Genomic DNA, 22,703 nt, shown 5'->3' with positions numbered 1-22,703 from the left:
CCCCAACTGAGCACCAACAGCCCCATTCTCCTCACCAGCTGCCAAAGCCCCCCTCTGCTCTTCCCCCACCCCCAGGCCTGCCCCCGCATCATTACCCCACCCGCCCATCCTACCTCCTCCAAGACGACCTCCGGGCCCCCTGCTGAAAGCCAGACCTGAAAGCTGCCCTGCCCTGTGTCACCCTGGCAACCCCATGGCCCACCAAGGAAAAGGCAAACTCCCTAACCTGACATTTGAGCCCCTTGGGACCTGGCCTCAACTTCCCCAGTTGGCCTCATCGCTTCACCCAGCCTCACCTACCAGTCCAGCCGTGACGGGTGAACCACGGCCCTTCTCGAGGTCTGCCTTGTGTTCTCCCACCTCTGCACAGGCTGTCCCTGCGGCCTGGGAGGTACTTGCCCCTCATCTTGGCCTGGAAAACCCTGATAGGTCCTTCGAGACCCAACTCTGGCACCATGGTGGGGACTTCTCTGGCCCCAAGGGCCAGCTCAGTTTGCAGCGAGACTTTAAGCAATGCCGTCTCCCTTAAAAAAATGTGCATGGAGCAGTTGGGGCGGGGGCACTGGTACCTAAGAGGTGACACGAGAGCTGTAAAGTGGGGAGGGGTTCTGAGGGGGGAGGGCCCGTCCTAAGACAGCCCAGTCCTCTCCAGAGCACAGCTAGGGCAGAGGCGGGCACTGACCCCTCGCTTTCCTGAGATGCCACCGAGGGGACGGGTTCCAGGAACGTTGCCTTCTAGAAATCCCAGCGTGGAACCCGAGTGGACGGTCGCCCTCTGGCCAACGGCGGGCCCCTTCCGTTGAGAGCGGTGGAGGGCAGCTAGGACTTCAGGTTGGCGCTGGGCTCTCTCTTCCTGCTGACTGCCCTCTCTGTGTTACAGCTCTCTGAGGGCCTCCTTTGACTCCATGAAGCAGCGTAAGTCCCCGACTGTCCCCTGCCCCGGGCCGGGGGTGGGGGGCGGGGGGGCGGGGCTTCCTCTCTGCAGTTGCCGTGATCCTGCCCCGCCCGTGGGATTCTGTCTGGAGGGGTGGGCTCCGGTCGTGGCCCAGCTGCGAGGCTGGCGGATGGTGGGGAGGGGTGGGGGGAGGCAGGGGTCCAGGCAGAGGTGAGCGTGGGGTGGCCGAGCCCATCAGCTCTGACCCTGGGCGTGCTGTGCCCCCAGAATTGGAGAACGTGGGCAGCTCACACATCCAGCTGGCACAGGCCCTGCGTGAGGAGCTGAGGAGCCTTGAGGAGTTCCGCGAGAGGCAGAAGGAGCAGAGAAAGAAGGTGAGGCGGCCGCTGGGGGAGCAGCTCCGCCGTCAGCAGGTGCCCAAGTGAGAAGCCATCATGGCTGTGCTGAGGGTGGGGCTGGTCCCCCCCGGTGGGGCTCGTGGAGGGGGTGGGGGGCGGTGCCCAGGCTTTGGAGACTAGGGGCGATTTGAAGGAGGAAGCAGGGCCAGAGAGCCCCACCGGGGTCCTTCCCGCTGAGCTGCCTTGGAAAGAGCTCCCTCCTTGGAGATCAGCGTTCTATGCCCGGGAAGCAGGAAGGACAAAAATGATCCTTTTTATTTCGCTCCCACAACAAAATGAGGATATCCAAAGGAGGCAAGCTGAGTTGGAGCAGGGTGGGTGGAAACTAGCTCCCAGCCAGGGGTCAGGGCTGCTTGTCCTGGAGAAAGCTGATTGGGTGCCACAGCCTCGGTGACCTCTCCTTGCAGGGCTGTCTGAGGCCAGGGAGGGAGTCTCAGGCTGAGCTTAGCATCCAGAGGCCTGGCCTTGGTGACCTCCGTGCCCAGGTCATCTCCCACGCCTGAGGCTCTCAGATGGGCTGAATCTGAGAGGGCTGGCAGGGGGCAAGCTGGCCCGGTGGGGCTCCTGGGGGCCACAGCCATGACAGGGTGGGGGAGGCCACAGCGAACACAGAGCAGACCCCCTCTGCCTTCACATCAGGGCACCCTTCCCAGCAGCGGCTCTGATCACAGAATCACAGGGTGGCTGCACTCCCATCCGCCAGCTGGGGGTCTCAGACTTTCCAGATTCCGAATATGGGTTCTGAGCAGACAGTGGATCCCCAAAGCCAGCGCCCGAAACTGCCCCCCGCTGCCCACCTCGAGGTGCCGGAGCAAGCGACCCCTCTGGACAGGACTTGCTGGCAGAGCTTGCATGCCCCCACCACAACTGGGTGGCCCTGGGTGGCTATTTGGAGCTCTCCTGTGGCCAGAGGAGCTGTGGGGTCCGCAGAAGCTGTTTTGGATAGGGTGACTCCTTCCCCTGAGTGGCGTGGCCCCTGCAAGCAGAGAACTGTGCTCTAGGCTGTGGGAGGGTCCCCACCAGAGTGTGCGTGTGTGCACACGTGTGTGTGTGTACAAGGAGTGTGGGCTCACGTGTGCGCGCCTGCACGCAGGTGTTCCTGTTGGGCTCTGAGCGTCTGCACCTCTTCGACGAGGCAGCTCGCCTGAGTGCGCCCAGCTGGCTCAGAGCGCCCCGCCGAGGCCTCAGAATTGACTGGCTTCAGCCCCGGTGTCAGGGGTGTCAGGGCGGGGCCTTTCCACTGCCAGGTCTCCTGCCTGACTGCCCCGTCTCTCTATATGCTGCATTTCACCTCCAGCATCTGAACAGGAAACCCGGGGGCAAGGGCTGGGGGTGCGGTGGCCTAGCGCATCCACATATGCTCATGAGCCTAGCATGTTCATCTGTGGCATGCGTGGAAGGGCACGAGAGAGTGCACTTGTGTGTGCCTGTAAGCAGTGTCTGCGGGTGTGTCTGTGTGTGCGTGAAGGCCTGTGTGTACACAATTGTGGCAGCTGGGAGTGTGGGGCCGTGTTAGTGAGCACTTCTGACCATGTGGGTCTGTGTGTACGCGTGCCAGGGTGTGCACACAGACGGATCTGTGTGCGCATCTGGGAGTGCACACAGAGGCTTGTGAGTGAAGGACCGTGTGTGTGTGTGTGTGTGTTTTTGTGTATGTGTGTGTGTAGTTGGGCACGCTCCAGCTAGGGACCCAGGCCCAGCGAGGGTCTGCAGTGAGGAAGGCGCCACCATTTCCGTGCCCTGCTTCTCTTTGGCGTTCTGCTCTGAGCAGTCATTGGTAAAAGGCAGGCTCTCAGGAGGGGTGCATCCTCTGCGCCCCTCCTAAAGAGCCAGGAAGGGCTGCTGCTCCCCATCCCAGGGCCACCCCGTCCTCTTGGCCTAGGGGAGCGTCCTGAGGCCACAGCCCCCTGCTCAGAGCCTCGTGTCCCCTGCAGTATGAGGCTGTCATGGACCGCGTCCAGAAGAGCAAGCTGTCACTGTACAAGAAAACGATGGAGGTGAGTGGGGGGTCATGGGCCTGGGGTGGGGGCTCAGGGTGTGCTCCCCAGGGGCCCTGGGCTGGCCGTCTGGGACACGCCTCCTCAGACCTCTGTCCAGCAACAAGCACTGAATCCTGCCGGGGCTGGGAGCTGCGGCAGGTGTCCAGGCCCTGCCCGCCGGGGGTCTGATGGGCAGACCGAGGCCCAGACAGTGGTCCTCGGGGTGATGCATGCTGTCGGCTGGGGCCTCCCGAGGGTGGCGGGAGGAGGGGTCCCTGAGCTGTGTCCTATGGGACTCTGGCAAGCAGGGGACAAAGTGTTCCATACCAGCTTAGCGTCACGAGGCTGCTCAGCACTTCCAAGGACCCGCCAGTGCTCTGATATGAACCCCCAAAGAGGCGGGGGCCAGGGCCAGGGCTCTGCGGTCCCCAGGGGGACAGGGTCGGCAGTCCCCAGCCCTCCTGCATCTCCATTCTGTGCCCCCGGATCCCTGTCCCCACTGAGAATGCTCCCACGGTCACCCATCAGGAGAGGGAGGGAGGTTGAGCTCAGGGACCACAAGTAAGGGCCGTGCGGCTCCCCGGGTCTCGCCCCTCCGCACCCCTAGTCCAAGAAGTCGTATGAGCAGAGGTGCCGGGACGCAGACGACGCCGAGCAGACCTGCGAGCGCATCAGCACCAGCGGCAACCAGAAGCAGGTGGAGAAGGTGTGTGGGGCTGCTGGGACAAGGGGGTCACCCAGGACGGGTAGTTGAGGGGGGTGGAGAGAGGCGGCTTCACAGACACCCCCTGTATATCAGGGGCGTGCTGGCTTTCCACCCTAGAGACCACCTCGCACCCCCTGAGCAGCTGGGTGCCTCGTATCCCAGGCTGGGGACGGACGGGGTCCACAGGCCCCCCACCCCAGGCCATCTCGAGGCTGCACCCAAGGGCTCATTCAGCAGCCCCAGTCCACTCCCGTTACCTCACTGACCTTCCCGACCCTTGGAGAGGGGCGCAGTGGGCCCGTGTCCCAGGGAGGAGACAGGCCCAGACACAGTGGGCAACTTACCCGAGGCCATAGCGCCAGGAAGCAGTCAAGAGAGCGTCCAACCCCGCGTGTGTCCAGAGCCCAGGCTCTTGACTGCTCTGGCCTCCAGGCCAAGCCAGGGACCAGCCCTGTGTCCAGGGCCCAAGAATACATCCCACCCAGACAGGAAAGCTGAGGCCCAGAGGGGAGGGCCCTGCCAGGTGAGTCAGATAAGCGAGCCGGGTGCCAAAGCTGGAGTCCCCCCCAAAGGGGTCCACGGTGGCCTCGCAGGGCAGAGTCCTGATATCTTAGTTTTCATTTGTACCTTCGCAGGCTCAGGGTTTCTTGTTTTTATGTTTTAATTCAAACCAGCTTGTGGTGCTTTGAGGGGAGAGACCAGCAGTAAAAGATGGAACTGTCCACATCTGGCCTCTTGGCTTTACCCTGGGCGGTTGGGGAAGGTGTGGCTGTCCCTCTGGAGCGGCCCCGGGGGGCTGGGGCTGGGTGGGCTCTGGCTCCCTGGGGAAGGCTCAGCCTTGCTCCTCTCTGTCTCCCCAGAGCCAGAACAAAGCGAAGCAGTGCAGGGACTCAGCCACAGAGGCAGGTATGTGGGCCTGTCCATCTTCACAGGCTGGCGGGGTGACCTGGGAAGTCCCGCCCCTGACACACTTCCCTTGCCCCAGGAGCACACGCAGACTCACACCCAATTGTACCCTTATTTCTATGTTTATGTACTCATTTCCACATTTGTACGTTCTCGTGTGTGCTGAGACTGTGGTGCTTTACGTTTTACCTAACCCTGGTAACAATCCTATGAGGTGGGTGCTGTTACTATCCCCCGTCTTTAACAGATGAAAAACCTGAGCAACAGAGTGGTTAAGTAACTTGCTCAGGGTCACACAGCCAATAAGTGGTGGTGACTGCATCTGACCCTAGGCCACCTTGCTCCAGAGCTCAGGACTTATGCACCCATTTATGGGAGACAGACCCACTTATATCACACACACACACAATTTGACAGAGTGACACACATGCACATGTGTGTGTATAAGTACACACAGCCTTTTCTAGGCCCCTGTCTCCTCTATTCTTCATCTGAAGCCAAAATTCCCCCAACTGCTTGTCCCTGCTGGCACCTCCTGGAACAGTCATCCCTCCTCCCTTGCCCTGGGAAGGCTCTTGTGCCACTCTGCCTCCTCCAGGACCCATCTGCTTCCTGAGGTGGGGCACTGGTTGTGCTCTAAGCCTGCTCGTCTCCCATCCCAGCAGCTCGTGCTGCTCCCTCTCACCCTCCTGTATTCTGCCCTCTCTGAGGCTCAGTTTCCCATCCTGGACAGGGAGGGGGTGGGACCAAGGACGGGACCTTGACTCTGAACTTGTATGAGGCTCCCCTTCAGCCTTGGGGCAGCTCAGAGCTTGTGGCAGAGCTACGAGTCACCCCAAAAAGAGCATCTGATTGGAGTGCACGGATAGCACCACCAGGGTGGGTCCCTGCAGGGCGGTGGAAGGGCACTTCTGGAGGACATGCTGCAGAAGCAAAGGTGTGGGAGGCTGCCTGGGCCACGGCCCCCTGTGCTTCCAGAGCGCGTGTACCGGCAAAACGTGGAGCAGCTGGAGAAGGTGCGGGGCGAGTGGGAGCAGGAGCACCGGACCACCTGCGAGGTGAGGGACCCCGGCGTACAGCCTCAGGCCCCCCCAGGTGGAAAGTGGGAAAGATGTCAAACCTTGGGCTGCTTCACGGGGGACAAATGAGAAGTGATGGGGGAAAGGCTTCATTCATTCATTCCCTCACTCACTTGGCATGCATGCTGCACCAGGCCTGTGCTCTCACCCCCTGGCTGTGTGCCCTGGGTCGCTTTGTTGCTGGCAGACTGGAATTCTTCACCCCTTTTGGCTGAAGCCGAAACTGAGGCTGAGACAAAATCTGTAGCTTCACCCCCACCCCATGAGCACCCTGGGAGAAGGGCCTCGGGCGGCTGGGCCAGTGCTCCTCTCACCACCCCCAAGGCCTTTTTTATTGTGGGAACGGGGCCTAGAGGGAGGAATGGGGCAAAGCCTCAGGGCCTAGGAGGAGGGGTGTCTTTTCTTTAGACTTGGCTTTCAGAAAGGTCCCCAGGTGGGGACTGGGCTGGTCAGAGCAGCTGGACCATGAGTTGGGTCCAGCCCCTCCTTACTTCCCACCTCCCTCCACCACGCCGGTACCCCCAGGCCTTCCAGCTGCAAGAGTTTGACCGGCTGACCATCCTCCGCAATGCCCTGTGGGTGCACTGCAACCAGCTCTCCATGCAGTGCGTCAAGGACGATGAGGTGGGGTGCCAAGGGCAGGGATGGGGGCGTTGGGGTGGGGCGAGGAGGGCGGAGGTTGGGGAAAGGGTAGCCTCAGGGCAACAGTAGCCCACTGGGTTGGTCAACAGAAACCTAGTCCTCTGTGAACAGGGCCTTCAGGCTCAGACTCCTGCCACTCACCCTCTGCCCCCACTGCCCCAGGGATGGGCAGCTCAGTACAGTTCTGGGCCACTGGCTGCTGTGCCTGGAAGCTTGTTTGGCTGTGGTTGCCCTGGCCCCTGCCTCCTTGGCTTCCACTGCAAGTTCCCTGGCTCTGCTCTGAGAGCCACACCTGCTCCTGGCGAGCACAGCATCATTGCTCTGTGACCTTGGGCAGGTCACTTTCCTGCCAAGTTTCCCACTGATAATATAAGGGACGAGTGTCTGCTGCAGGGGACAGATGTGCATTAAGTCCCTTCCATGGGGCACTGTGCACCGTAGGTGTTCAGGAAATAGGCACTGAGCTGTGTGGCCCTCGGTGGGGGCCAGGGGCAGAGTTCAGACCCAAAGAAGGACAGAACTTAGCTGAGGGTGGGCATTCAGGTGAGGCCTGGGCTCTCAGCCTCCCCTTTCTCCCAGCTCTACGAGGAGGTGCGGCTGACGCTGGAGGGCTGCAGCGTGGACGCTGACATCGACAGCTTTATCCAGGCCAAGGGCACTGGCACCGAGCCCCCGGGTGAGGCCCAGCCCAGCATTCAGGCAGCACAGCCTCTGGTCCAGGACCACCTGTCCCTGGAAGGCTGGGCTGCTTCTCGAGCCTCATGTACCAGGACAGGCCTGGGGGCTTCACAGCTGCCTCCTGGGTGGAGGAGCCCTGGGGTAGGGGTGGGGGATGGACAAGTACCCTGGCTGGACCCTTGGCCTGATGCCTCCCCCAACAGATGAGGATGGGAGATAAGAGTTGGAGAGTCTCCTCAGAGGCCCCATCCCCAGCCTGTTTGGTTCCATTAAATCATGAATCCGGAACAGCCCATCTCAGAGGCACCCACAGTGGGGATCTCTCATGGGAGTGGGTGAGGCTTCTCCCCAAGCACCAGGATGGGCCAGGGCTAGAAAGTGGGGTTCTAGCCTGGGTCTCCGGGCAGACACAAGGTGGGGCATCGGGTGGCACAGGGTCTTGCCCGCCCCGAGCCGCCTCCCTGCCCTGGGCCTCATGGCTTGCCGCCTGCAGCTCCTGTGCCCTACCACAGCTACTACGATCGGGAGATCACCCTGTCGGGCAGTCCTGGAACGCAGGTGTCCTGCAGCGTGATGAAGAGGTGAGGAGCCAAAGGATGACAGCTGGCTGGGATGCAGAGGCAGGGGGCCCAGAGCAGCAGGCCCAGCCTCTCTTGCAGCCAGCTCCTTCCACGCATAGTCATTGAGCACAGTGATGTTCCTGCTGTGGTATTTAGGTGCTGTGGGGAAAAGACAGACTCAGCCCAGCCTCTTGGAGCCCTTGGCCCAGGGGGACCCAGCAGGTATTAAACAAATAATCACACCCTAGTTATTCACTGGTGACTGTGCTCGGGGCTCTGGGGAGAGCCCCAGGCTGGCCTCCTTGTGCCTGGGGCCCTGCACCTAGCCTGCATCAGTGCCCTGGCTGTCAGGCTGCAGTGGCTGTGCTCTCTGGCTGGCCATTATCTGGAACAGGGGCTTGCCACCTGTGCTCTTGGTGAACTCTGCAGGCCCTGGTGCCGTGTCTCTAAGTGTGACCTGTGTGAGCCACTCACCTTCTCTAGGTTCCAGGCCAGATGAGTGTTGGGGTCTGACTCAGGACCTAAAGGATCCTCAGGGTTCAGGCAGGTTCCTGGGGGCAGTTAGGAGCATCCACTCCCCACCGCCCATTTGAGGACCCACGACTTCTGCTCTCCCACCAGCCAGCAGCAGAGAAGGGCTTGACGCCTTGGCCTGGGTCCTGACTTGCCTTTGCAAGGTGGGGATGGTGGGGAAGGCGATGGCTCTCCTGGCCCTCCTGGCCCTCCTGGCCCTCCAAGGACAGCTCATTTCCAAGGCCTCGGGAGCTCCTGAGCTTCCTGGAAGGAAGTATCTGGGAAGCAGAGGCTCACGGGAATCACCTGTGCTCAGAGCAGGGGTACACAGCACACCCCTTTGAGGACCTTGGGACAGCAGTGGCCCCAGAAAGAGGCATGTTCAAACCCTCACGTTTGAGGACTCAGGGGACTCAGGCCTCCCTGCACCCCAGATGAATACCTGGATCCAGCTTAGGTGGTCACATAAGCAATTGGATTAAAAAGTTCCCCTGGGGCCGTCGCTTCAGGAAAGGACAGAGAGGGGTGCCCCAGTGGGAATAAAAGAGACAGTTAGAAGAGGCTGTATTTGAGCCTGGACACTGGAGAGGGCAGTCAGGGGCCATGGGATGGGGCATCCAGGAACAAGGCAGGGTTGGAGGAGTGCACAGTGGCAGGGGGCAGTGGCTGAGAAGTGGGTAGAGGGGAGGCACCAGCACCAGTAGACAATTTTGGGGAAGCAGAACAGTGGGTAGAGACAGGAAAAGTGCTGTGAACTGTATAGGACAGACAATGAGCTCCAAATGCATATAGCCTGTGGCTCTCCTTCCCTCCCACCCACAGCCCCCAAAGGTTTGACCTTCCGCCCTGCTACAGGGAGCAGGTGTGTGGCAGTGAGGGTACTTCCGTTAGCATCAGTCCTTCCCAGGGTGCCCTGCGAGGAGGGGGGTGGCTGGTCATCCCAACCACGAGGAAGGCCATTTACATCTCCACTGGCCCCTGGGCACATGAGGCCCCTCAGGTTCTGGCCCAGCCCCTAGTCCAGTCATGTGTCCCTCATACCCCAAACTGACCCACTCCATTCCCCAAGCCCCACCTGAACAGTCCCTCCTCTACAACCTGTGTTTGTCCCCTCCCATTCACGGGCAAGGCCTCACTCCCGTCTTTACCTGTGGAAGGCTCACTCATCTCTGAAGTGATCAATGCTGCTTCCTCCAGGAAGCCTGAGGCAGGGAAGTCATGTTGGCCCCTATCATCTGCTTGGTGGGGTGCCCCCAATGTCTGCCTCCTGGTCCTTTCATTTTTATTCAACAAAGCTTCAAGAGACCAGCTCGTTCCAGGCCAGGCCTGAGTTGGGAGCAGGGAAAGGGTGAATCAGCCCAGAGCTGACATGTACATTGACAACTCCCTGCCCCTGGGGCATGGCCTGGGCACTGTGGGGCTGCCAGGAGGAGGGTTGGCTGCTGGTAAAGGCCTGAGCAGGGCATGTGGGGGCTGAGCTTTGAAGGTCAGCACATTGACTTTGGGGGAGACTGTTAGGAGGCTGGAGTAGTGGGCCTGGCAGGTGTGGGGACCTGAGCATTATCCCAGGGCTACAGCATAGAGGCCTGAGAACCCCAAAGCAGCCCCTGGGGCCTGCAGGGATGTGCTGAGAAGAGGTCTCTTGAGTAAGGGAGTGGGAGGACACGGATGGGGGAAGGGAAGGGGCACTTTTTGGGGAGCCTTTGTGCCTGAAAGGCATCTCATAAATCAGGCCTCTGCCTGGAGGCTATGAGCCCTGGGAGAGAGTGCTAAGGGCTAAGACGACTCCCTCCCAGGACCTATCCTCTTTCTTCCCCGCCCCCAGGTTCTCTGGGCTGCTGCATGGAAGTCCCAAGACCTCGGCAATTCCAGCTGGTAATTGCAAGTGATTTGCACCCCCTCCCGACCCTACAACAGAATGTGACCCCAGGGGGAAGATGATGTGGCACCAGAGAGGAAGGGTCAATCCCTCCAGCAGCCAGGTGGGGCAGGCAGGGAGAGGAGAGGGCTGAGCCAAGCCTTGGGAAGTTCCCTGCCCTCCCCAGCCAGGCCTCTGGGGCGCGTGGTCCTTTGAAAGGGACAAGGTCTAGGCTTCACGCTGCTCTCAGCCTCCACAGAGTCCCTGACGCCCACTCCTGAGCGGAATGAGATTGTTTATGCTGCCATCGCAGTGCAGGACACGCCAGAAACTCCCATCCTGCCAGCCCAGGACTACAGGGCACTCTATGACTACACAGCACAGGTGAGCCAGCTGCTTGCCCCCCCACATGGGGCCACCCAGGCTGGGGCATCCACAGGTCCTAGGAAGAGATGGGTCTCAGTGGGAGTTGGAACACATGTATCTGGGGGGACAGGCATGTGTTTGTGAGATGCAGGGACCTGTGAAGGAGCGCAGGGTGTGTGCATGCAGAATAGCACCTAGCACCGAGGAGGGGCTCAGTGACTGTCTCTGGGCGGTGAGAGCCTAGGTTTGCTTGTATCTGTATGCACACACACACCTGGTGTCCATTCGGGCACCGTGCACGCCCATGTGTGTGCACGCACGCAGGGAGACTGGCAGAGCCCGGGGCTACCTGCAGGTAACGAACTCCTGTGGGCCAGGCTCAGCATTAGGGCCTTATGCTTGAGGCCAAGGCTATGGAGAACAAACCACAGCCAGAGTCCTTCAGCTGTGCAGGAAATGAAACCCAAGAGGGGAAGATGGGCCAAGGCAGCGGCTGTGCCGAGATCACCAGAGTCCAATCTGCTCCCTGCATCGAGATGAGGGGTGTGCAGCCAGACCCCAGGTCCCTCTGGACTGAGGGTGAGCACCCCATGAGGCTGGGCAGGCGGAACAGTGAGGCCACAGTTCGGGGTGGACACTAACAGCCCAGTCCGCCCTGGGGAGACAAGCCAGGAGAACGACTGCGCTGCTGTAACAGGGACTAGCAGGGTAGGGGCAGCTCTGGCGAAGCTTCTCAGGAGAGCACAGGCGCTCACTAGTGAGGAGGCTGTGTGTGGCCAGCCTTGGAGAGTGAGCTCTTGGGCCTGGTGAGCAAACCTGACCCCTGACTTGCTAGAGCTACCGTGTGTCTGGAGCTGACGGTGGGACGTGAAACAGAGGAAGGCAATGGGGGCGGGGGGAGTTATGGTGACAAACGGGAACAGGAGGCAAAGGAGGACATGTCTCCAAGGGGCTGTGCCGGCCCAGAGAGAGCAGCCTTTTCCCAGAGTGCTTCTCAGCTTACTGGGCCCACCCTGAGACAGCTCTATTTATTGCCTGAGGTGGGGGGAAGGGAAGGCCAAACCAGAGCCCTCACAGCAGGCACCTCCAGACTGATGCACTTTGAATCTCTTGTGCAGAATTCTGATGAGCTGGACATCTCTGCAGGAGACATCCTGCAGGTCATCCTGGAAGGGGAGGATGGCTGGTGGACAGTGGAACGGAATGGGCAGCGTGGCTTTGTCCCCGGTTCCTACCTGGAGAAACTCTGAGGAAAGGCAAGAGCTCCATCTGAACTTCACCCGCCTGTGGAGCCAGCAGTGCCCTGCTAACTGCCTGGAGCCCCAGAACGGAGCCTGCACCCCGGGGGTCTCTCCCACAGGGAATAAATAAATGCATTCTTTTCAACTTGGTCTTTGGCATCACTTTCTCAGGTGCTTGGGTTCAGAGGTGGTAAAGGAGTGTGAGTAGATGTCTGGGAATGCAGAGCTTCCCTGTCCTTGGACAAGTTTTCAGCTGCAGTCACTGAGGGCCCTGCCTGGGCATGTCCCAAGCTCTGCTCTGTGGATGGAGCAGAGGAGCCCTAGCCCCTGGCTCTGCAGGCTCCCACATTTCCAGGAAGACATGCCCTGGCAAAATAGAAAGAGAAGGCAGGATAAGGGAGGATGGAATAGGAGCCAGAGGGGCTCAGGAGGGCTGGGATGGGGAGAACAGGCTTCTCGGGGGCAGAGAGTGAAGCAGAGCCTTGGATGGGCAGTGGCAGACAGGACACGAGGAAGAAAAGAGTACCAGGGCTGGGCAAGTGTGTGAGCACAGGAGAGGGGGTGGGAACACCTGGGGCACATTCTGGGGATGGACCAAGCTCAGTTCGGGACGGGGGATAGGTGACGGTCCTGTAGGAGGTGGAGGGGTCATGGTAGGGAGTCCGGGAAGACAGGCTTGGGGGCAGGTGGGTACACATGGCATCAAGTTCTCTCCCACCCAGCTGGGGCCTGGGGAAGTCAGTCATTGCTGCCCATGATGCCCCTCAAATATAGTAAACGCTGCCTGGGCAGAGGCTCTGGGGCCATGCAGGTTGACCCTGGGCACTGAGGTGGTCCAGTTACTCCCGTTCTTGACACTCTCCGGCCCCTTCTCTTTTTCGACCTGGACCCCAGAAATATAACTTCCTCTGCTGGCCAAGTCCTCAGCCCAGCTTCAGCCATACCAAGGCCTTTAGGAGTAGGTACAGGGGAGAGGACCACTGGGAACTGGGATGGCCCTGGAGCCAGCAGCTCAGTCCTGAGCTTCCCCAGAGTGGGTGGCTGAGCCGGCAAAGGCAGCTCCAATTCAAACATTGGGGCCCAGGGCCCCAATACTGAGCCAGCACAACTGGCCAGCAGCCCCACCCCACCCCCATGCCAGGGCCAGACTTCGTTCTCCCGCCCAGGGACTGAAGGGCAACTGTGAGGCCAAGAGGTGGGTGGGAGAGACATCAGTTCTTCTCTACTGGGCCCTAACTGGAGAAATGGTTTGTTGAAGGGTGTTAACTGGCCCCTGTAGACCATCTTTATCTGGGACCATCAATAAATTTACTCCTTCATAAACCTTTAAGAACCTCCCTCCTACACACACTCTGCGCTAGGCCCAGTGAGGGCAAGATAAATGAAGTCTCAGTCCCTTGCTCTGTTCAAGGAACTCTCGACCTGGCTGAGGGAACCAAACAGCCCAGAAATGAAACAACAGTCACAGAGCCTTCTGTTTCAAGAAACGAAAAGGGAGGACTTCTTTTTGCTCCTTCCTGCCTCTGGTAACTCTACAATGGTGGAGGGTGGGGGGATAGGGGAGAGTTTGTGCACGTGGCAGAGAGAAATGGAATGAGGGTGATCACTGGAGTTCACCGGAATTTAGAATGTGAAGAGACTTTGAGAATCTAATCTGACCTCCTCGGCAAGCAAGCACTGGATACCCTGGTCTGCTTCAACATTTCTAGTGACAGGAAGCTCATCACATACCAAAGAAGCCCGCAGTGGCACTGGGCCTTCACCCATTAGTCCTGGCCCAACCTGGCCATTCACCCGACAGCCAGCATACCAAGGACTACTTCATATGCCCAGGCAAATATCAGGTGCTACAGGAAGCAAAAATAAAGCTTTTGACCAAGCTGTGACTGAGGAAGGGGAGAAAGTGGGGGCCCAGGAATAGTCTATCCAGTAAAAAGGGGGCTGTTCCAGTGTTTAATGTAGCCGCCCATCTTTATGCCCTCATCTTCATCATATGAGCAAAAAAGTGGATTTGGTTAAGCCAACATGAGGCCTGATGGAGGGGAATGGGTTTTCTTTGGGGAGGAAAATTACCTCTGGTTGTGGCCTCCCAACCATCTCAGGTGTTGGGCACCTCTCCAGTCTGCAAGCCAATGTAGTGGAAGGATTTGTAGTACCACCAAAATGTTACTTGTGTTGGGGTCAGACAGAGGTGCAAAGGCAAGAGGCAGCTCCCAAGCTGCAGGTATAGGACCCCAGGAAGCAGAGCTCCAGAGCTGAGGACAGGCTAGTTGTCTGCTGGGTGTTACCCATCACCATTTCCCACCAGATGGGTGTGCCACACACAGGTGGGAAAGGCATTGGGTCTCTGAAAAAAAAATCAGACTCAGGCTTAAATCCTTCCTGAAATGCCATTCCCCTCTTAAAGCATGTCCTAATCACCCATACCTGTCCCTGACACTTGAGGTCTATAAATAGGGATGTTTGGAGAGAAAACTGTAACTTGGTACTTGGTCTTGCACTCCCCTGAAGGAGAGAGAGCAGTCTGTGAAGAAAGACTCACCTAGGACAGTGTGCCTGCAGCCACTGCCCAAGACATGTATGTCAGGCCCTGCCAGGCCCAGCCAGGTACCGGACTTGTTGGGCAGCGCCAGACATTTGAATGACTCCTGTGTGACTGACACTGTTTGATGGGTGTGGGGAAGGCTATGATAAAGGGGTGCCCTCACTCAAGGAGTGGCAGACATTCTATAACCCGTCGGATGTAAGGTAGTGAGTAGGCCAGGAGTGGGGCAGGCAAACAGATGCAGGCTGTCCAACAGAGAGGACAGTGGTGAATGGGCTGGAAGAATGCAGGAAGTGGATTGACGGGGTTTGGTAATGTATGGGAGGTGAGATAGGGATGGGGAAGAGTGAGAAGTGAAGAGTGACTTCTGAGATGAACCTTGAAGACGGGTTAGTCTTCCCCAAGAGAAGCAGAAGATGGAAAAGGGTTACCAGCAGAGTCAAAGTGTGAGACAGCCTTGGGGCAGTCTGAGGGACTAAGAGGGAGAGAGCCGAGAAGAGGTAGGACAGCCCAAGTAGACTGACAACTAGCAGGCAGCAAAGAGGAAAGAAAAAAGTAGAAAATTAGGTTATCAGTGCTTTTCTAATTCCTTGAAAACTTTTGTCATCTTGATTGCTAGAGCATTCTATTCTGCTGCAAAGATTTTTTTTTTTTTAACTTTTGGCCTAGATAGTTATTATCATTTCTGACAGATGCCACCATTGCTATGGGCTCCGGAGGGTGATTAGTCACAAATTAGATAACAGAGTCTGTGCTCTAGCTTTTCAGACAGTTGGAGGATAGAACCGAAAGCAACTTGTGAGTCACAATTTATATCAGGAAAAAAAGAGGAAATACAATCTATAACACATCTAAGTCAGATTCATTGCCTCTGCAGCTTTCCCCATTCTCCTGTGCACCAGGTCACAACTTAAGCTGCTGGAAACCAGTGGCATGGATGGACGGCCTTCGCAGCAGAGTTAGTGCCAGATCAAGAGGGAGCTGGAATATGTATAACTCGGTGAATCTATAACTGCAGCCCTCTTCCTGATAAAGGGCCTCAAAGATGGCACAGAGCAGCGAAGGTTAAGCATCAGCCTCTGAATCCAGGTTCACATTTACCTATGTAGTCTTTGACAAGTCACAATTTCTCTAGGCCTCAGTTTCATCTTCAGTAAGATGAGTACAAGTTCCTGTGTAAGTAGCTAACATCGTAAGGTTCAAACTAGGTAACAGTTCAATGCTAATTACAAGCAATGGATTAAGTTCCACCACACCTCCAAATCTTGGCCTTAACCAACAGCAGCTGTAGGCTTAGCAAAATCATACTCATTTGGCATGCTCCCCTGAAAGAGATGTGGTTATGTCAGCAAGACCTTCACAACAGTAACAAGGAGAAGTAATTCACCCTTTGGCCGAACTGGACGTGAATACCACTAGTGTCCAATGCCAAGTTCTGACCAGTCTTTGACAGCTATTCCTAGGTCCAGCCACCTCGACATAGCTGTTATCTGCACGGCTTGGGTCAATCTACAAATAGGCAGATGTCTGCCTATTTCCCCATCCTGGCATGTGAAACAGCAGCACAAACCTAGAACAAGGTTGCCACCAGCAAGCAGGCTCTGTCTTCGGCATCCCCACAGGACCATGAGGACTTGGCTTTCAAACTGTGCTCAGTTTAGGGGTCAAAGGGAGACCCCCACACCATCTCAGGCTCTCCTTGGATAGTTTAGATTACAGACTAGGAGAGGTTCTCAATCCTGGTTGCTCAGTGAAATCACCTAAGCTTTTAAAAATGCTGATGTTTTGGCCACACCTTAGATAAACCAAAACAGAATCTCTGTAAATTGAACTTAGGCATAAATATTTCAAATATTCCTCTGGTGATTCTAAGGTGCAGCCAGGGTTGAGAACCTCCTAGCTAATGGACTTTCGGCTAAAAAAGAAAATTGAAAACTATGTTCTTCTGGCACCTCAGTGTCTTACTTCAGACATTTACTGCCTTCTATGTGCCACGTGCAAAGGATGCAAAGATGAACAAGCCTCCTTTCCACCCTATATTATAAATCCCACATCTGCTTTAATTTCTTCAGTTGGGTAAACTCAGGAGAGCATGAGCTGTGTATGCATCAACTTCCCCACAACTAGCAATGTACTCAGCACTGTCCAAAAAAGGAATTCAGGAGGTAAACTTGGAAGTTTCTGTAAAGTCAGTGCATAATGTCCTCAGGAGACCTCAGGGATGCTGGCAATAAAGAGCCAACAGAACATGCTAATTATCTTCAAGAACTGTAAGGATGCTGGATATAAGAGTAACATACCCTGGAAGTAAATGTTCCCACACACCAGCAAGAACCAGAAGGTAAACATATCAGAAAAGTCTTTCCATTCACAACAGAAACAGACATTAAGTTTCCTAGAAAAGAGCTTCCTAAGTAAACTTAACTCTATTAAGATGTGTAAGGAAAACAAACAAAAAATAAGTAAGTTCTGACAAAGGATGGAAATTAGAAATTCAGAGGAGATAGAAAGGGTTGGACTGCTTTTAAAACGTCCTGGACCTAGTTAACAATCAAAGAATTAAAGAAATATTTTCATGTCAGATTGGAAAAGAGAGTTAGAGGCCGATAATAAGCAAAGTGTCAGCAAGGGTATAGGAAAATACACATTTTCTCATATATTACTAATAGAAGTATAAGCTGGCATGGCCTTTATGGAGGGCAACTGGATATAACCACGAAAAAATTTTAAATATGACTTTTGGTCCAGAGAAAATTCATCCCTGAGTTCAAGCAGAAATGTACAGAGATGTTCACTGCACCAAGGTTGGAGGCCACCTAATGTCCATAACGCTGCAGACTGGTTAATCATAGGGTATTAGTCAGTGTTCTCCAGAGAAACAAAACTGACAGGAGATAAACATGTAAATATGAAGAGATCCATTATAGGAATTGGCTCAGGCAACTATGGGGACTGCCAAGTCTAGGAATTCCATAGCATAGGCCATAAGCTGGGAATTCCAATGAAGGTTTCGATGGATTCCCCAGAAGAAGTTGGCTGGCTGAAATAGAGATCAAAATTATTTCTTCTGACTGCTGAAGTCATCGGTTCTCCCCTTAAGGCCTTCAAGTAATTGGATGAGACTTCTCTCATTGATGAAGGCAGTCTCCCCTGTTGATTGTAGATGTAATCGGCCACAGATGCCATTTACTGACTAATGATTTAAATCCATTAAATACCCTTCACAGTAACAATCAGGCCAGAGCTTGCTTGGCCAAACAACTGGACAGCATAACCTAGCCAAGTTGATATACGAACTTAACCATCACACAAAACACTGATACATTTATGCAGCTAACAAAAGGAATGATACAGATCTACAGTCAAACACAGAAAGAGTACCATATTATGTTGTGAAGAGAAAATAAGGAACTTGTAGAATAAAACTCATTACAAAAACAAAACCAAAGCACCACCAAATGTGGTTTTGTATACATGGAAAACATATCCCAGAAGGATACACACCACTGCTCAACTATGGGCACTTTTTTCTGTCTAGACTTCTAAATGGTTCACATTTTTTTTAAAGCATTAATTATTTCTGTGAAAAAAAAATAGATTAAAAATGTTTAAAGGTCAGTAAGTTAAGCTCTGTCAATCGACAAGATGCAAAGACATCTCAGTAACAATAAGCATACCTGGTGCCAGGGACCAGGGTTTGTGAGAGGAATGGCAGATCCTAGGGCTGGGGCAAAGGTTGGACAAGATGAGCCTGGAACATCTTGTTAGGCCAGAGATTACAGAAATGCACAAGAAAACACCAAGAACACAGGTGCCAACTTAAAGGGGCTCCCACTGGCCAATTCTAGAGCTACCGAGGACAAAAAATAAGGGCAATAATGAATTATAGACTACTTAAAGAAATGGGGATTCATTAGTACATAATGGGTATAAATAAACAAATATATAAAATAAGAGGGAGGGAGGACTGACTAGTAAACAGAGGATGAGGACTGGGTTGGAAAAACATTGTTTTGCAATCATTATTGTAAAGATTAATCAGGCCAGAATCAGCAGTATTTGCTAAATCTAAGGGATATCTGATGAGGAGCAGGATATTTATATGGTCTCAAAGAATCTCTCCAGACAGATACTTATTAGTTAGGGGAGGAAAAAGAGTAACTATGCTATGTTATTGTCTCTTAACTCCAATTCACCATATTCTTTGCCCTTCCCAGTCACATGGAAGCTAAGACTCTGCAAAGTGCCTCTACCTCTTCCTTTCTCCTTTGTCAGCTAGCCAAGAGGGAGACTCTGAAAGGGACTGCAAAGCTAGAGGAGAAAGGACAGTTTCTTCTTTTTTTATTTTCAGTGCGGTAATGTTCCCCATAGTAGCCACCACAGTGGCGGTTCCCTCTCCTGTGGCAGTAGGCACTGCCAGCAAGTTTATTCTTCAGCACAAGGCAGGCAGCGCATTCCTGTGGCAGCTAACCCTCTCCTTGGAGGTCTGATTCTCAATCTTGCAGGACCCTCCTCTGAGTTTCTAAGTTCCTTCCTTGTTCACTCTCCTCTCAGCCCTACTTAGGGGTGGTTGTTGTTTTCCGAAGCTGCCACTTACCTCTGTGACACCTCAGAGCTCTCTTTTTCACCCCTTTTAGTAGTTAACCACCTCTTACCAGGTTAATTCTTTACATTAAAATTTTTCTGCTCAGAGATCAGAGGCAGGCAGACGGCATCAACGGCACTCCCAATGGGCTCTGAGGGGGTAGGCAGAGTTGTGAGAGCCATGGAGGCTGCAGGTGAAGGCACAGGCAGTGCTACAGGCACAATGAGTACAGATCATGGCTCCCAGGGTGGCCCTGATAGTCCTGGTGGGTCCCAAGGCCCAGGAGGTCAGCAACGGAGGGTGCTGCAGCCAGTGGTACTTCCTAGATTGCATGAGTACCACGTGTCCCTAAGAATGTGGAAACTACAGTATTAGTACCTGGCTGGAGAGCAGGACGCCGACAGCTGGAGCTCACCCTCAGGGTACCTTTCCAATCCACCCTGGAGGTGGACATGGCCCAAAGGTCTCTGACCCAAGATGCCCTACACCAAAGTCAAGTGGTTCAGAAGCACTTCCAGTGACTGGCAGTGTCCTAGCTCTCAGATGGACTGCTGTAGACCCTGTTCTCTTTCAAATTTCCACCAAGTCCCTTCTTGACCAGCTTTCTCTGGTAGTATGGAGCATTCAGCACATTAGCCCCGTTTCTGCTAAGCCTTGGCCAGGAAAAGGGGGTTGAGGCTTAATACCTTGTTTTCCCTATGAAGCAATGCAATAGGGCACTGACTTTTAGAGTACTTGCCACTTTATTATCAGGGTCTAACTTTTTTGCTTATCTTGACCTTTGGGAGATTGAAACCCACTTGCTTTGTTTCCCTTTATTTAGAATAAGGGCATACTTAAATGTTTGTTACTGCAGAAAATAAAACTGAGCTACCCAAAAAACAAATTTTGTGCTCAACTTCTCTCACTGGATCCTGAATGATACACTGGGTGACCAAAACATAACATCACCAATGATGGGAAGATGGACACTGTGTGCCTCCAGATGCAATGCCTGAGAGGACACAACAGGACGCAGGAAGTAGCCCAGCCACTTGGAATGTAAAACCTGATCTCATCAAGAGGAAAGCATTATTTTAAGAAGGGACTCTTCCAAAATATCAATGTCATAAGTGACATAACTATATAACAGCTCCAGATTAAAGGAAACCAAAGACTCAGTTAAATGTAATACCTGATAACAAATTGACTCCAAAACTGTGGAAACTGGGGGATAAATGCTATCAAGGACATTATGAGGTCAGTTGGAATATGAATGGTAGATTCGATTAAAGTGTAGTATCAGTGCTGAAGTTATGGAATTTGGTAACTGCACTGCAGCTATGTCCAAGAGTATCTTTACTCTTAGGAAATACCCACTGATATATTAGGGATAAAGGGCCATGATGTATACGCAGGGATGAGAGTTGTTGAGGGTTGGGGGGACTGCACAAATGCATGCAGATAAGCATGCACACAAGAGAACACAAATGACAAATCAAATGGTGCAAAATATTAATAGTGAATCTGGGTAAAGAATATTTGGGCCTTATATGTACAATTCTATCGGGCAACTTATTTGCAAGTTTGAAATTATTTCTAAATGAAGTTTTTTATTTTAAAAAGGCAGTAAGATATTGCAGTGGTTCTCAACCTTGGCTGCACAACAGAAGTGCCCCCAGACCACTTCAGAAACTCTGGGACCCAGGCATCTGTAATTTTCAAAGCTTTCAAGGTGATTGCTGTGTGCAGATATAGGGGGAGAGCTCAATCATGAAATTTCAGAAATGGGGGTAGCTCTTTTGTCCTCTGATTTGTGAATAGCACTGGGAAATACAGTCTCGGAGTAATGCAAGATTCCTGTTTTCAAAAGTGAGCTACATGCAGCATGGCATATATGAAACTCTGGAGATGTTAACACAGGTAGAAGCTGAATCTGTTAAGGCCCAGGTCAACATGGACAGATTCTCTTTCTAGACTGTTCCAAACTAGGATAAAAGACATTTCCATGACTCTTGTCCCAAGAATTAAACACAGCTTAAAGCTCGAAGAAGCTAGAATAGTGTACCCCTAGAGCTACCATATTTTAGCTTCACTGCTAAGGCGGTAGAGCTGGGTCCTGATGACAGAACCCACAGGAGGGAGCTGCCCCCACACCAGAGAGGAACGTGTGAAGGAGTATGCAGGGAATTAGCCTCTTGGCCAAGTTCAAGATATGGGCTACTAATTGGCACCTTTTTCCAAAGCAATTTCCTTCTCTGGAGGCCCAGGTGTGCTGTGCAGTAAGAGCTGAGGGCAACCAACATCACACTCTACATTCTGAGTAGCCACAGAATGGAACATATAGAAAACTGGAGGGGACAGGGCTGGAAGAGGAAATGTGGTAGTGAAAGGTGACAAGGACAAGCAGTACACCTCTGCCCACAATGCAATAGGTAGGGACATGAGGTGGGATGGTCAATGCCAACATTATCACACCCATTAGAGGTCTCTGAAATCATGAATGTTTTGGTAACTTCCATTTTTTGAACAGGAGTTAGCTTTTACTGCCCTCCTTTCCCACATCTCCATATTCAGGCAGGACAGACTAGCATGATATGGGCATCCTAAAATCAGTGGGTCCAAAGCCGTATGTGAATTCATTCTTCTAGATCTGGTCTAGAAGACCAGATTAATTGTTCCCTGCCTCTATGCCTAACTCTACTTCCCCAGGTGACAGAACCAGTCATCCTAGACTTTTCTTTCTCTCTCTTCTCTCTGCTCCACATCCAACTGATGATCAAATTCTGTCTTTTCCCCCACCAAACAGTCCCTGAGTCTACCCTTCTCCACTTCAACCAGCACTGCCCTATTTCATGCCTTAAAGCTCTCTTGAATGACTACATCTTAACCAATGCCTAGTCTCACCTTCTTCAATCCATCCTCCCTACCATCTGCAACAGATCTGTATGCATGACTCCTGTGTTAGATTCAGTTGTCAACTTGGCCAGGTGAGCATACCTAGTCTTGTTGCTGCGGACATAAGCCAATGGTGTGTGAACCTCATCTGTTGCCAATTACATCTACAGTCAGCTAGGAGGCGTGTCTGCTGCAATGGGTGACGTTTGACTTAATTGGCTGGTGCTTAAATGGGAGATTGCAAGGTAGCACTGCTAAGCAGCTCGGCATTCCTCATCTCAGCACTTGCAGCTCAACCCAGGCCTTTGGAGATGCAGAAAGAAGCCACCCCGGGGAAAGTTGTTGGAACCCAGGGGCCTGGAGAGAAGCCCAGCAGAGACCATTCTTGTGCCTTCCGCGAGTGGAAAGTTAGCTGCCTTTCCTCTGAAGAACCAACAAAATAAATCCCCTTTTATTAAAAGCCAATCCGTCTCTGGTGTGTTGCATTCCGGCAGCTAGCAAACTAGAACAACTCCCATGTTCAAACCCTTTAACAGCTGCCTCTGCCTTCAAGTCAAGGCTGAGTTCCTCAGAATGTCATGTAAGACCCTAGAGATCTGGGGTTTTGCTACTTCCTCCAATTCTTTTCTTAGTCTTGTATTTTAAGCTCCAGGCACAATGAGCTACTTGTAGTTCCTTACATACTCCATCCCATTTCCTACTCCTAAATAATATCTCCCCAAAAGTCTATTCAGCCTCCAGGCTTGAGCATCTCCTCTAGGAAGCTATCCTCGAGAGCCTGCAAGGCTGGGTTAAGGACACCCTCTTTGGACTCTCGTTCTTTTATCACTACAATCAATGCACTGTAAGGAAATTATCTGCTCCTTTATATGTCT

At 53.7% G+C, this 22,703-nt stretch overlaps 1 protein-coding gene across 1 annotated transcript in view; it reads left to right on the top strand.

Annotated features, from left to right (window-relative positions):
- The window catches only part of PSTPIP1 (proline-serine-threonine phosphatase interacting protein 1), a 55,416-nt gene extending 43,444 nt beyond the window's left edge, over window positions 1-11,972 (top strand). The window contains exons 4-15 of the mRNA XM_077128462.1: window positions 881-915; window positions 1,163-1,269; window positions 3,228-3,290; window positions 3,880-3,978; window positions 4,839-4,884; window positions 5,863-5,942; window positions 6,489-6,587; window positions 7,185-7,281; window positions 7,777-7,864; window positions 10,182-10,231; window positions 10,465-10,598; window positions 11,699-11,972. Coding sequence (XP_076984577.1) covers window positions 881-915; window positions 1,163-1,269; window positions 3,228-3,290; window positions 3,880-3,978; window positions 4,839-4,884; window positions 5,863-5,942; window positions 6,489-6,587; window positions 7,185-7,281; window positions 7,777-7,864; window positions 10,182-10,231; window positions 10,465-10,598; window positions 11,699-11,830 — 1,030 coding nt within the window. The 3' untranslated portion in view covers window positions 11,831-11,972. The remainder of the gene's footprint in view (window positions 1-880; window positions 916-1,162; window positions 1,270-3,227; window positions 3,291-3,879; window positions 3,979-4,838; window positions 4,885-5,862; window positions 5,943-6,488; window positions 6,588-7,184; window positions 7,282-7,776; window positions 7,865-10,181; window positions 10,232-10,464; window positions 10,599-11,698) is intronic.
- The last annotated feature ends 10,731 nt before the right edge of the window (window positions 11,973-22,703 follow it).

Source organism: Tamandua tetradactyla, chromosome 14 (genome assembly GCF_023851605.1).
Source record: "Tamandua tetradactyla isolate mTamTet1 chromosome 14, mTamTet1.pri, whole genome shotgun sequence".
NCBI classification, from domain to species: domain Eukaryota; kingdom Metazoa; phylum Chordata; class Mammalia; order Pilosa; family Myrmecophagidae; genus Tamandua; species Tamandua tetradactyla.
Note: the sequence above shows the minus strand (reverse complement) of the source record. Positions and strands in the feature narration are given on the sequence as shown.